At 35.5% G+C, this 12885-nt stretch overlaps 7 protein-coding genes and 2 pseudogenes across 9 annotated transcripts, besides 4 other annotated features; 6 read left to right on the top strand and 3 right to left on the bottom strand.

The window, feature by feature from the left end:
• Nucleotides 1–402: 402 nt before the first annotated feature.
• TVAGG3_1042690 (uncharacterized protein) lies at nucleotides 403–1188 on the top strand (the record flags this gene model as incomplete). The annotated part of the gene is made up of 1 exon (XM_051255566.1): nucleotides 403–1188. The coding sequence occupies one exon, from the start codon at nucleotides 403–405 to the stop codon at nucleotides 1186–1188; it is 786 nt and encodes a 261-aa protein (XP_051081140.1).
• Nucleotides 1189–1218: 30 nt separating this feature from the next.
• TVAGG3_1042680 (repellent protein 1 family) lies at nucleotides 1219–1677 on the top strand (the record flags this gene model as incomplete). Its single annotated transcript, XM_051255565.1, has 1 exon — nucleotides 1219–1677. One exon carries the CDS (start codon nucleotides 1219–1221, stop codon nucleotides 1675–1677), a length of 459 nt encoding a protein of 152 aa, XP_051081139.1.
• Nucleotides 1678–1703: 26 nt separating this feature from the next.
• Nucleotides 1704–1731: a terminal%2Cinverted (terminal inverted repeat of Mariner transposon ID:TVAGG3_1042660).
• Nucleotides 1704–3007: a mobile genetic element.
• Nucleotides 1784–2911, bottom strand: TVAGG3_1042670 (Mariner transposase; the record flags this gene model as incomplete). The annotated part of the gene is made up of 1 exon (XM_051255564.1): nucleotides 1784–2911. One exon carries the CDS (start codon nucleotides 2909–2911, stop codon nucleotides 1784–1786), a length of 1128 nt encoding a protein of 375 aa, XP_051081138.1.
• Nucleotides 2980–3007: a terminal%2Cinverted (terminal inverted repeat of Mariner transposon ID:TVAGG3_1042660).
• Nucleotides 3008–3031: 24 nt separating this feature from the next.
• TVAGG3_1042650 (uncharacterized protein) lies at nucleotides 3032–3274 on the top strand (the record flags this gene model as incomplete). Its single annotated transcript, XM_051255563.1, has 1 exon — nucleotides 3032–3274. One exon carries the CDS (start codon nucleotides 3032–3034, stop codon nucleotides 3272–3274), a length of 243 nt encoding a protein of 80 aa, XP_051081137.1.
• Nucleotides 3275–4336: 1062 nt separating this feature from the next.
• Nucleotides 4337–5473, bottom strand: TVAGG3_1042640 (glycosyltransferase family; the record flags this gene model as incomplete). Its single annotated transcript, XM_001294776.2, has 1 exon — nucleotides 4337–5473. One exon carries the CDS (start codon nucleotides 5471–5473, stop codon nucleotides 4337–4339), a length of 1137 nt encoding a protein of 378 aa, XP_001294777.2.
• A 544-nt stretch (nucleotides 5474–6017) lies between these two features.
• TVAGG3_1042630 (attachment subunit-related family) lies at nucleotides 6018–7061 on the bottom strand (the record flags this gene model as incomplete). The annotated part of the gene is made up of 1 exon (XM_001287305.2): nucleotides 6018–7061. The coding sequence occupies one exon, from the start codon at nucleotides 7059–7061 to the stop codon at nucleotides 6018–6020; it is 1044 nt and encodes a 347-aa protein (XP_001287306.2).
• A 710-nt stretch (nucleotides 7062–7771) lies between these two features.
• On the top strand, nucleotides 7772–10029 carry TVAGG3_1042620 (annotated as a pseudogene). Its single transcript has one exon. A coding segment is annotated over exon 1 (2258 nt).
• A 48-nt stretch (nucleotides 10030–10077) lies between these two features.
• Nucleotides 10078–12885: part of a mobile genetic element that runs on past the window's edge.
• TVAGG3_1042610 lies at nucleotides 10279–11002 on the top strand (annotated as a pseudogene). Its single transcript has one exon. A coding segment is annotated over exon 1 (724 nt).
• TVAGG3_1042600 (uncharacterized protein) lies at nucleotides 11155–11514 on the top strand (the record flags this gene model as incomplete). Its single annotated transcript, XM_051255562.1, has 1 exon — nucleotides 11155–11514. A coding segment is annotated over one exon (360 nt), but the record flags the coding sequence as incomplete, so codon positions are not given.

Raw genomic sequence — 12885 nt, 5'->3', positions numbered from 1 at the left:
GCAAGAGAAGAAGCATATATAACTTCAAACTCACAAACTACCGAACAAATAAAGAAAGTAGATGTTTTCTCAAAGACTCGACATGAAGATGTATGGAGTCATTCGGGAACATGCAGAACAGGACAAATTGTTAGTGGTCCAATTACAGCAGGAAAATCATTTGATTTTAAGCTTCGTTTAAGAATTCCTGTTAGAAAGTTTTTACCATTAGAAGCTATAAGATTTATTCCTGCATTTGCTGGTAACATTCAGCTTAAAGTAAAGTTCAGTAGCGACGCATTACAATGCACATCTATATCTGTAAATGATATCATTGCTTTCAATCCAACTCTTAAAGTTGCATTTGCTTCAGATTCAAATCCACCGACAAATAAATTTGTTCCATGGAATGAACCATTCACTATGATAACGAAGGCAATAGAAGCTAGTGGAACAGTTACTATTACAACTGTAACCCAGCAACTATTTCGAACAAAGATGGATTTTAATGAATGTTTCATTCATCCAAAGTCATTCTCTTTAGACCCTAACATTTATACAGAACTTGTAGAACATTATACAAACGAGGCTTTATGTTTTCCTGTTAAAGTTATGGATTGGATTCCTATGGACGGTTCATTCTCAAAGAATACAGATAGTTCAAGTGCAACATTTACAGCAGCTTATACGCCTATTAATGTTAAAAGTATTTGGGCACTATTTAGAAAGAAAGACAACTATTATGTTAATTTTGAGAACCCTAAGTTTAAATATCTTCAGCTTTCCATGGGAGCTTATGGAAATATGCCTGCAGAACCTGAAAAATCATATGGACCTGTATTTTATGAAATGGTTGCGAACGCTTGCAATACAAACAATGATATGATTGAATTTAATGAAGATGTTATGAGGTCATTGGTGGATGATGGTAGTGTGGAACATAAATGGGATAGCTATGACAACACACATTTCTTATGTGGTTTTCCAACTGAAGTGGACTTTTGCTTCCAGCAAGGTCAAACATCTACTGCTCCAATAACATACAAATTGTCTGTTAAAGGACCTATTGAACTAGCAACTGAAAACGTACCAAAGCCACTTATTGGATTTATGAGGGATTGTTGCTTTGCAATACAAGTAAGACAGTCAGGCATACCAATAATAAGACTTGACGACTATAACTTAGCAACTGACGACAGTGAGGAATAAAGGATGAACGTTTATTTTTAAAGCTTATAAATGAGTTCTTCATCAAGCTCTCGTGAACCTTCACCATCTATGAAACAAACTTTACCAAACGATTATGGAGCACCTATTGAATATTTCTTACGAGCTGCACAATGGCAAAGAGCAGTCTCACCAAGGTTAGGTGTTCCACCAGCTCCTGTCAAAAATAGCATTTGGTCAAGTCCTTATATAAGATATGGTCTCCCACTAGGTTTGCTAGCTACAGCAGGAGCAGTAATGATGTTGAAAAGAAATAAAGCAAATGTTGTAAATAATACTGAAGTAGCTGAAGTTAAACAAACTCCGACACCATCGCCAAAACCAACGCCTTCACAAACAACACCTTCAATGACTCCTGAACCTATGGAATTACAAACTCCTGTTCAAAAGTCAACTCCAAAACCGACTCCAACATTTAAACCAGAACCTACACCACAAATAAATCGTAAAACTCCTGCGTTTCCTTACTGAAAAAATAACGTTATTTTTATTTAATATAGGGTGTCCAAAGGTGTGTTTAGCACAAACCTGAATACTGCGAATAGAAATAAACAAGTTACATATATATAAAGTTTATTTAAATATAATCACCATTGGATTCAATCACGCGTTCGCAGCGATCGATCCAGGCTTGAAAGACACGCTTTAAATCATCATGAGAAAATTGCTCAAATTGCTCTCTTACAAAATTTTCAAGATCATCTGGACTCGCGAATTCGCGTCCTTCAGCTCTCTTTTTTAGCGTGCCGAATAAATAAAAGTCAGAGGGTGCAATATCAGGTGAATAAATTGGGTTTGGAACAACTTTGACATTGTTTTCCACCAAGTAATTCATTACCTTATGACTTTTGTGAACTCTTGAATTATCAAAATGAATTGCAAACTTTTGTTTTTGTTGTTTGGATTTCTCAAACCCATCAGAATTGATAATTTGAGTAAGAACATTGTCAATTAGATACTGAGCATTCATCGTATTAGGTTTTTGAAGAATATCAATTGCGATGATGCCATTCACGCCCCAAAAAACCGACAACATCATCATTGGTGTGTCAATTTTTTTCTTCGGGAATGTTTGCAGATTTTCATCCTTCGGGATCCACATGATTTTGGCTTCTGTTGCATATTGAAACCAAGACTCGTCCCCTGTTACTAAAAAGCGAAACTTCTTGGATTGATACGCACCCAATATAGAGAGGAGCTCTTTCGAAGATTGGACACTAGATTTTTTTTGAACTGAATTAAGGTTGTGCGGAACCCAACGTGTATACGCTAGTTTGTAGTTCAAATAATTGTGCAGATAATAACTGACTGTTGTACGTGGTATCTTTGTCATCTCCTCTATCCTTCTGAGTGATGCTCTTGGGTCTTCATCTAGCGCTTGAAGAATTGCTTTGATTTTTCTTTGATCCGGCGATTTTTTGTCAATTTTTATGATGGGCGCCTTTTTGTTCATGAAGTAATACATCCTAACATGATACGTTACAGTGGAATAGCTAGGAGCATCCATACCGAAGCATTTTACCAATGTCTCGTAGATTTTTTTACAGTCTTTGCATTTTTTTGCAAGAGCGAGGATGTTTTCTTTATGATTCATTAAAAAAATGAAAAAAATCCCGCCAAAATTTCCCGCGAAACCGCCTCTTGTCTCAAAATTCATTTTATATCCCGGCATGGCGCCAAAATACAACATACTCATCATATACATATATTCATATTTTTTATTATATATTTATAATCAGCATATATCTCCTTTAATAGTCTCATATAGAGCGCTGTGCTAAACGCACCTTTGGACACCCTATATTAAAATTTTTATTTGATTGAAATGACGACTAAAGTCACTGAAGCAATGAAACAAAAGTTTTTGGTAGAATACATTAAATCAGGAACTATTCCAGAAGGTTTTTACATTCATACTATGAAGGATGGTAGAGTTCAGTTTAGAAAGATAAAGCAACCATTAGATAAAGAAGGAATTTTGAGAAAGATTAAACTTCATGAGGACAACATTGCTGAACTTAAGAAGAAGTTAGAAGAGTTGGAGAAAGCAATGAATTCAACAGGGTAGAAATGAGGTTAGAAATCGGGTTAGATCTCACCACTTCACCTAAATTTATTTTTGTGCTATGTTTTCATACGTGTGAGGGTGGTGATATCATTTATTTTTTATTTTATTTTTTAAAATTATTTTTATTTTATTTGGATGTAATGACAGAACAAAAGCAACTCATACAAATCAAAACATATAACAAACATACATTTAAACATTTATTCTTCCTTCCTGAGCATAACATGTTCTTTCAAATACATCCGAGACCAGTTGACTTTTCATTGACTGTTTATAAAGATAGAAATAGTTATATCATTAAACCATACGATGACGAAGGTAAGTTATGTAAATTGTACGTTAAGAAGTTAGAGAAAGTTTATGGCTTCAAGTATGACTACAATAGGGTTAACACTGATGATGAAGATATTGAGGAAAATTTATGAGAACATTAGTGAAGTTGTTAGTGAGAACGATAGTGAGGTGAAATTGTTGGCGGCTTTGTAAATATTTAAGGTTAAGTTAGTTTTTGCGTTCATGTTGTAAAATATACGTTAACGGTTTTGTAAAGTGTCAAATTCACAAGTATTGGGTAAGGTGGAACGCAGTGCCACCATACCCAAGACTTGTATACTAACTAACTAGCGAACTCAAAGAAAGATATAATGTGTCATTCAATTACACATTATATAATGTTTTCGACCCAGAAGAAGGCTTCTTCCCAGAAGCAATGGAGGAGGAAGAAGAGGAGGAGGAAATACAAGACTCTATCCAAGAAGAGTCCTCCGAATTCACACCAGAAGACTAACAATTTTCCGAATAAAAACTTCATTTATACTAAACATCTTCGGGGCTAGAGGGCGCAACGCGCCTGGAAGCCCCACTTACCTGACCTTATCTGATTGAAAATCACCAATCTAGACTTCGGATTTCAAATTGATTCGTATCAGATTTTATTTCTCATTTTCACACAAAAGAGGTCTTATTAAATGATAAAATAAGCAAAACAACAAAGTGATTATTTATTAGTATTTATATTATTTGTTAGAATCAAAGTAAAAGATATAAATAATTAACATACAACTAAAATCTTAGAGAATCTTTGGGGAATTCTTTCCCATCGAGATAAGGCTTTAAATACCTAATTGACTTCATGATTTTGTCTATTTCAGCATTATAACTGGAGCCACCCCACCACATTGAATAAGAAATTGAAGGATTTTTGATTGAAATGACATGAACTCCACAAGAATAAAGAGCTCCCATGCACGACAAATCATTGTAGGCACCTAATATTTCAACAACAACGCATCCTTTCTTTAAACATACACATCTAAACAAGTGAGAGCCATTTCCTGAGATCATAAGTTTTATTGCTGCCCAGATTTTGCCACATTCAATTAAACTTTGCCTATCCTGTAAGCATTCCCAATTATATTCAGGAAAGCTTGATTTTGCTGTACTCACCATTTGGTCAAAATTTATAATCTTTCTTGTTGCTTGTCTTTGGTAGAAAGCATACTTTGTTTGATTTATTTGTGAGAGATTTAAGTGCTTATGCACAAAATCTCGAATTAATTGAATAGGATATCCAATATAGTCTGCATTGACTAATGGTCTATAAGGGAAATAAACCGAGTTGCAATGTATTAACTCATACTTTTTCATCCTAAATATCCGATTTTCTTTTGGTACCCCTAAGAAATCAAGCATTTCATGAGCAATTGGAATATTTGGAATGTTTAAGATTTTATGTGTCAAAATCACATCAATAGGAAGTAATAATAAAGGTCCCATATAGTCTAGAATCCAATGTCCATATCTATCTGAGTCTCTCCCAACGGCAATTGCTTTATCATATGATGCTATAACTTTTCCTTCTCCTGGTTTCTTTGTAGCAACAAACCAATCATTTTCATCGGGAATGATAAAATAATCGTTAGTAACAATTGCCGAAGCATGATTTATATATACATTACGCAGCAACGCCATTGTACAATTAAAAATATCGAAGTAGTGTGGTAAAATTAGTGGTTGATTGGGGTAGTTTTCTTCTTTACTTTCCCAAGCGCCATTTTTCCTGAGTTGGGCACCTCCATAGTCATTTTTATGTATAATAATAGACTCTGAGATAATGAACTGACTTGGAATATATCTGATTAGCTTTGTATTCTTAATTTCATTAAGATAAGGATACCTCACCATTTGGTTAAGTGACATTTGTAAGAAAAAATCACTTCCTTTATTCATGAAGTAGCATACTAAGATGAAAATAACTTCTTGTATCATTAATAAACGCTGAGCGCTCATTAATGAAAATATAGCACTGTAAGAACTATCGTTGCTTTTGCATTCAATATGTGGAAAATGGAATTATCATATAATATAATGGTAAAGAACATGTGTTCATTTTCGTAAACTATTCAAAAGCAAGACTATAATGAAGAATTTTCAATCAGTTATTTTTTTATTTGAGAAGAAATTTAAGTAATGAATTTAATAAATGTTTGATGTATTTTTTAGAGAAGTTTAGAGATTGAAGCCTCAATATATAAAAAATATTTATACCGTTTTCAAGTATTTAAAATTTCAGTACTTTTTACATTCATGAAAATTATTTTATTTTGATTTATGGATGTTTTATATAAATTTATAAATGGAAGTAAAAAAAAAAGGTAGTGGGGCTTCCAGGGGCTGCGCCCCTTCTAGCCCCTAAAAAACCTAGAGGAGAACTAAAAAATTATATAGTAAGAAATTAAAGTTTTTATTCGATAAGAACGACATCGCTATCGTTTTCTTCTTCCTCCTCCTCTTCTTCATAGTCAGTATCTGATGGCTCTTTGTCAGCCACATGACCAGCAACAAATATTGAGACAAATTGTTTCTTTGGTTTTGTTAGCAGGAACTTTTGATGGTCGTAGAACACGAATTCTACATTTTGAAAATGTTGTGCTGAGTATTCTGTGAAATGGGAAATTGGAATTGGTTCTCCCATGCCAAAACCAGCAATGGACGCGAACAAAACATCGTCTTCGACTCTTGCAGGTTTGTCAATTGCAACAGTAGTTATTATGTGAGGTTTTCCTTCACATCCTGCAAGAGATTGTACATGATAGATTGCTTTTTCTTCTCCCTCAGGAACTGAAAGTGTGAAATGGAATGAGAGTTCTCCATATTCATTTGCTTCTTCGTAATAGTTGTATGTTGTAGGATACACCAATTGAAATTTTCCTATTCTTGTTTCCCTCAGGTGTTGTCTATATTGCTTGGGAAAACATAAAATAAATTGCTCTATAGCTTGTGTTGCTATTAGATTGGTTGTAACTGGTAATTTTGAGGCGAAAAGGTCTACAAGAACACCGGGATTTTTTATGTCGTTTTCAATTGGTTTAACAGATTCTATGACTTTGTTAAACATTTCACTATAATCTGTGTTGTCTTCGACCCCCCAATTGTTAAGAAGTTTATACAACAATTTCAGTCTTTTCATGGCGTATTTTCTTTGAATGGATTCGGGTAGCGAGAGGTTACAGTCGTCGGTTTGTGTTTCGTTACTCGAATATTGTTCAAGAGAAATTAAATCTTGAAATTGTGCTCTTGTTAACATACTTGTAGAACTATGTGAAACTTGTTCTGGTGCTGGTTGTAAATCTGTTTCAGATGTTTCTGTTGTGTTTTGAGAAGAAGAAGAACTCAAATTGTTGGACAATTTGTCTTGAATTGTAGAACTATGTGAAACTTGTTCTGGTGCTGTTTGGACAACTGTATCTGTTGTGTTTTGAGAAGAAGAACTCAAATTGTTGGACAAATTGTCTTGAATTGTAGAACTATGTGAAACTTGTTCTGGTGCTGTTTGGACAACTGTATCTGTTGTGTTTTGAGAAGAAGAACTCAAATTGTTGGACAAATTGTCTTGAATTGTATGAGGAAGTTGCTTTGGTATTATAGGAGGTCGTAAGGGTTTTGAGAATGGTGAGACATAAGTTGTAGGAACTTTAACTGCAGAGGTAGTCGACGAATTGTTTGCGACACTTTTTCTTCCTTCCATTATGAAAAATAAACTGTTTTTTTCGGACTACTCATAGAAAAGTTTAAAATAAACGGTTTTTACCAACGGAGACCCCCTCTATTTTTTTATTTTATTTAATAGTTACCGTTGGCAAACCGTTCCATCTCAAATATTGAATGAACTATAAACGTTTTTTGTTTTCTATATATACTTTTTTGTCCAACGGTAAAACTTTTTACACAACGGTTTTTGAGAGTCGTCGCCGTTGACTTTTTTGTAGAGCACTCAAAATAGTATAACTTTGTCCGGACAAGTAAGGGTCTATCGTCGCTACAGGAAAAGTTACAGGCGTTCCAAGGAAGTAAACTTTGAGAAGCCTTTTCCCCTTATAGAATGAGATAGGACGGTTATTTTACAAAACTGACAACACTTTGACCGAGTAGTTTTTTGTGCTGAACAAAAAGTGTCATATAAACATCTGTCAAAAACCGTTTTTTACTTCACTTAAAATGCCACGTAAGCTACGTAAGAATATACGTAAGAGGAAGGAGCATTGAAACATCCAATAGTAAAACTGACACCACAACAACAGTTGCAACAACAAATGATGAATGACCCCACTATGTTGCAACAAATGTCAAGCAACCCTATGCTTTTAAACCGAGTTATTGGTGCACAGAGTGGAGGTTTAAGAGCGGCACTTTTAGCGAAAATGGCAGGCTATGGTGGAGCTGCAGACGGAACAGCTTATAACCCTCAAAGTCAAATGAATTTGAGTTCACTCAAAAATCAAATAACAGATGTCAAAAAGTCAAACATAGACATACAGAAACAAATAAGTGAAAACGAAAAGAAACTAGAATATGACAGACACACAAAGAAACTCAATGAGTTAAACGTAGAGAAAAAGAAGAAAGAAGAACAACTGAAAGAACTAAGTACAGAGGAATATGCGAAAAAAGTGTCAGAAAAAGCAGCAGAAGTAGCAAAAATGGAACAAGATGTTATAAATTTGAAAAACCATACTACTCAATATAAAGTACTGAAAGATGAAGAAATAAAACAAAAAGCCCTGAAGACATATATGGATAGCGATGAGTATAAAAAAGAAGTTGAAGCAAATGTAAAGGCAGAAAAACTTTTACAGTTGCAAAACCAAACCGTACAGTATGAAAACTTAGCACAAGAAAGTAAAAATAACGACGCAGCCATGCAAAAGGCAATGAAAAGCGCAGAATATATAAAAGCTAATAATGACTGGTTAGATGCCCAAGCCAACGCCAAAGCAGCCCAACTTATAGGGTCAATAAGGACAAAAATACAAGCGGATGAAGACAGTTCAAATGAAGCTTTAATGAATGCTGACTTTAAGAACGCCTTCGAAGCTCTTCATAGTAAGGTGAAACTAGTGAACGACTTCTCATCTGGAAAGAAACTGAAGTCTGAAGGTTTCGACAACGAGTTAAGAGAAGTAGCACAAAATATGACGAAAATAACAGATGCAGCAACGAGACAGGCAGTTCAAAGTGCCTATGACGCCGTTAGAGCAACTGTTGTGGAAAGTCAAGAAAAAGAGTTACAACAGACCAAAACAGACCTAGTAAATGCTTTCTTAAGAACGAAAAGTCAGGTAGGACATTATGCTGCAGATGGAACATATGTGCCAGCTGGTGGAACTTATATACCACCAAACCCTCCAAGAGAAGCACCTGCACCAGGACTACCTAAAACATTTACATCGTCACATGGACACAGACACAGGCATGCACCAAAACCAACACAACAACCAACAAACAACAACAGTTCAAAACACTGCACCACAACCAACAGTTCAAAATCCAGCACCACAACCAACAGTTCAAAACACTGCACCACAACCAACAGTTCAAAACACTGCACCACAACCAACAGTTCAAAACACTGCACAACAAACCAGAGAGCAAGGACATAAAAGAAGTAGAGAACAAGGAAACCAAGAATTCTTAAAAATGCTTAAGGAAGACTATGGTTACCCAGATACTCTTGACTTTAGTGACAGATATAAAGAAGCTATTAGAAAGTTCAAGGAAGGAAATACTGACCCGAACCTATTTAGCTTTATGGTTCAGCACCAAATGGGATATAATTTCAAACCTGGAAAATACAAGCTCGCTAAGGGATATGATTTAATAGCATATCATCCAAATGACATGATGAATTTACTCCGAGATATTTGGTGTCAGAGATAAATGATAATTCAACTATCTTCATGAAACGCGTAAAAAATAGAGACGGAACGAAAGAAGAAAGGGTTATGAATGCGGATGGCTTAAATAGGGAACTTGTTAAAAACGGTCTCGGAATATATGAAATGCCAGCAGATGAGGTACAAGAAACTCCACAGGAAGAAGTTCAGATACAACCAGACATGGAAGAAATAGTTCAGCAACAACAGCTAGAAGAGCCTGAAGGAAACGAACAAGTCCCTCCTTTGGAAACTAACTTCACAGAACTAGATGAAGATTTGGAACAGCCGAAAAATCTTGACCCTCAACAAGAGTATGCGGAGAATATGGAATCTTTCCAAGAGTCTAAGAAAAATTCAGCTGACATAGTAGAAGAATATCGAAAAATGTTCGCCGACATACAAAAGACTCCAACATCAGATGAAAATATTCAGCATAGAATGGAAGAACTGAAAGAAAGTGTACGCAAATACAACAATCCTTTTTACTTACGACCATATAACGTTCAATCTTTGGCTGAACTCGGTGAAAATAAAAGGTTAAATTTCAACAAAACATATAGAAATGAAACATTGTTTAAAGTTCATTCAGAACCTAACCAATATGGAAACAAACCTACTTTTGTTTCTGCAGACTATGGAACTACAATGAGATGGGGTCATAAAGCTAATCCGGATAGGTGGTTCATAAACTTACAACCACAATTCCAAGAAGTTGTAGACGCAATGGAAGTGAATGGTGAACCAGATATAGCTGGTATTTTCAGCGCGGCTTTAATGCCATTGAAAGATATGAAACATGCAGATATTTTGGACCAGTATGAAATGAACATGGCTGATGGAAATATAACACCTGACGTTCTAGAACATTTATCTCAAAGAACTACACAGAACCATAAGATGGTATATTTGGTGAAGAGTTTAGAAAGAAAGTTAGGGAGATAGAAGGAAGAGAACCTATTGTACATGACCTTGCAAACGAAAGTTTGCAAAATGTCATAAAAACTTACTTTGCAGACAATGAACTGAGAAGGGATGAATATTTAAGAAAACTCAAATGGACAGTACCAAATGAAATGTTAGTATTGAAAAACATGTTCCTTGACAAAATAAAACCAACTACAGAAATAAATGACGCAAGACTGAAACATTGGGTAAAAGCTTTCCCATTCACAAAAGATATTATTGGTAACATGGAAAGAAAACCAGAATGGCTACAAAAACATATATTTGGAAACGAGCTTATTCCATATGGACAAGCTCTGTTTGAAGAGCTTGAACCGGAAACTCAGGAAAGAGTCATGCAAACAATACGCGAAGACTCAAATACAAACTATGACAAAATCTTTCTAGGATATAGGTTACCTGAGATGGGCGACCAGAGCCCAAAGGCAAAAAGGACATGGGAAATTTACAACATACTAGGTGAACATGAGGCAAAGATGCAACAACTTGAAGCAGAGGGCAAGTTACCAAAAGCGACACCAAAGAAGAAGAGAAGAGTAGAACAAAGTGAAAATAGTGAAGAAGTAACTTCATCTAGTGAAAGTAGTGGCAATGAAGGAAAAAGAAGAGTTAAAAACTCAGTCAGGAAGAAAGTAAAGCTTGGTCGAGTGGGTTCTATTATGACACATAAATCCAACTATTCTATATTTTTACCCATATGAAATGTACGCCGCTCAGAATATAACGCCAACAGTTTTGGATGCCATGAACGGAAATGTTTCCGAATGGTATAACGAATGCGACAATGCCATTAGAAGGTCAGAAATAGTTCCTGGAACTTACGAATATACAACTGCTGTTTCTTATGGAAACGTAGGTGAGTTTGGAGAAGGTTCTTCAACAACAGTAGATATTGCTTGCGACAGGTTTCATATTATTTCTATTGACAACTCATTCTTATACGTGGAACAAGACATTGAAATAAAACCTTCTGCCAAGTTGTCTGACAAGAAAGGTTGCAATGGAATTTTCTATGTCGGATACCAATATGCTCCAGAAGTTTTCATGGGATATAAGATATATTCTAACTCTGACTTAGTTCAAACAGTAACATGGGCAAACTATGAATGGTTCGCTTTGAGAAACTCAGTACAACCACAAGCTAGAGAACAAACAGACCAGTATGCAAATATTGAGAAAATAAGAAGACTTGACCCTAACGTTCCAGGAGTTTATGTTAACCTTTCTGGTTCAGATGGAACTGCTGCCACTAAAGTAAAACTGAAACTTAGAGTTCCTTTGTCATCTTTCCTCATCTTCAGGTTTTTAAGATACTTGCCAAACTGGGCAGGAAAAATTTCTATTGAACTTACTCCAAGCAAAAATAACTTAGTCATTGCACCAACACAAGACCCATTCAGCTTACTGTAGCTGGAACTGGTGGAGCCAAGTTCTGTGACTTTTGCAAAGACAAAGTTGACTTAGACTTTGGTTTCTCAAACTTCAACAATGAAGTAAACTATTATTTCAATGCTGCTGGAACTGCTTGGGACCCAGTTAAGTTCACATGCGAAAAATTTGAATGCAAGAGAATAGAAAGCAGACTTGCAGTCTATATGTTGGACCCAGATATTTCAAATGCTTTAGCTGCCAAATATATTGCAGTTCCACTTATGTTCCCTATACACCAAATATCTGTCAAAGACTTTGCAGGTGAAGTTGGAAACCAAAGTGCTGACCCAGGTGCAAGAACAGATATTGCTTTAACAACTGCAATGAAACATGCAGATACTATGTTTGTACTGTTCAGACGAACTATAAATGACTATTCTTGTTTCTACAACCCCGGTATTAAATATCATATAAACATAGATGGCAAATATTATCCAAGAGAAGAATATTCTACAGTTGAGGATATGAGGTCATACAACTTGACATTAGATGCTATGAACTTTAACAACAACTTCACAACAACCATTAACCCTGAAATGCAAAGTTCTATTATGCCATATGTGAAAGTATGGACTCATACAGGAGGTCAAAAAACTCAATATACAAATGGAGACCGTTCAAACTTTTGGCTTGGCATTCCATTTGCTGACTCAGAAGACTTTATGGGTGGTATTTCAACTGTTGGTACTGTACAAATACAATATACTGGTGACAGAGACGGTCCAGATGAACTGAGAGCAAAGAAGTTTACAAAACCAATAGCACTTTTCACGGAAGATGCTCTTTTGAAGATTCGTTCGATGAAACCTGCTGGGGCTCCTCAGATTGGCATAACGACAGCTTCCATCGAGCAGATTTTGGCAGCAGGTCAGTAAGTTGTTCTTGAACTGACTTCTCTCCGTCAAATATTGACAGTACGCCAGTTTTGACATAATATTGTAAGATAAACTTACCTTTAGAAATATCTGTAAGTTTTGTTGTTATATTTTTGTCAACGTCAAG

The sequence above is a fragment of the Trichomonas vaginalis genome, chromosome I (genome assembly GCF_026262505.1).
Source record: "Trichomonas vaginalis G3 chromosome I, whole genome shotgun sequence".
Taxonomy (NCBI): Eukaryota; Parabasalia; order Trichomonadida; family Trichomonadidae; genus Trichomonas; species Trichomonas vaginalis.
Note: the sequence above shows the minus strand (reverse complement) of the source record. Positions and strands in the feature narration are given on the sequence as shown.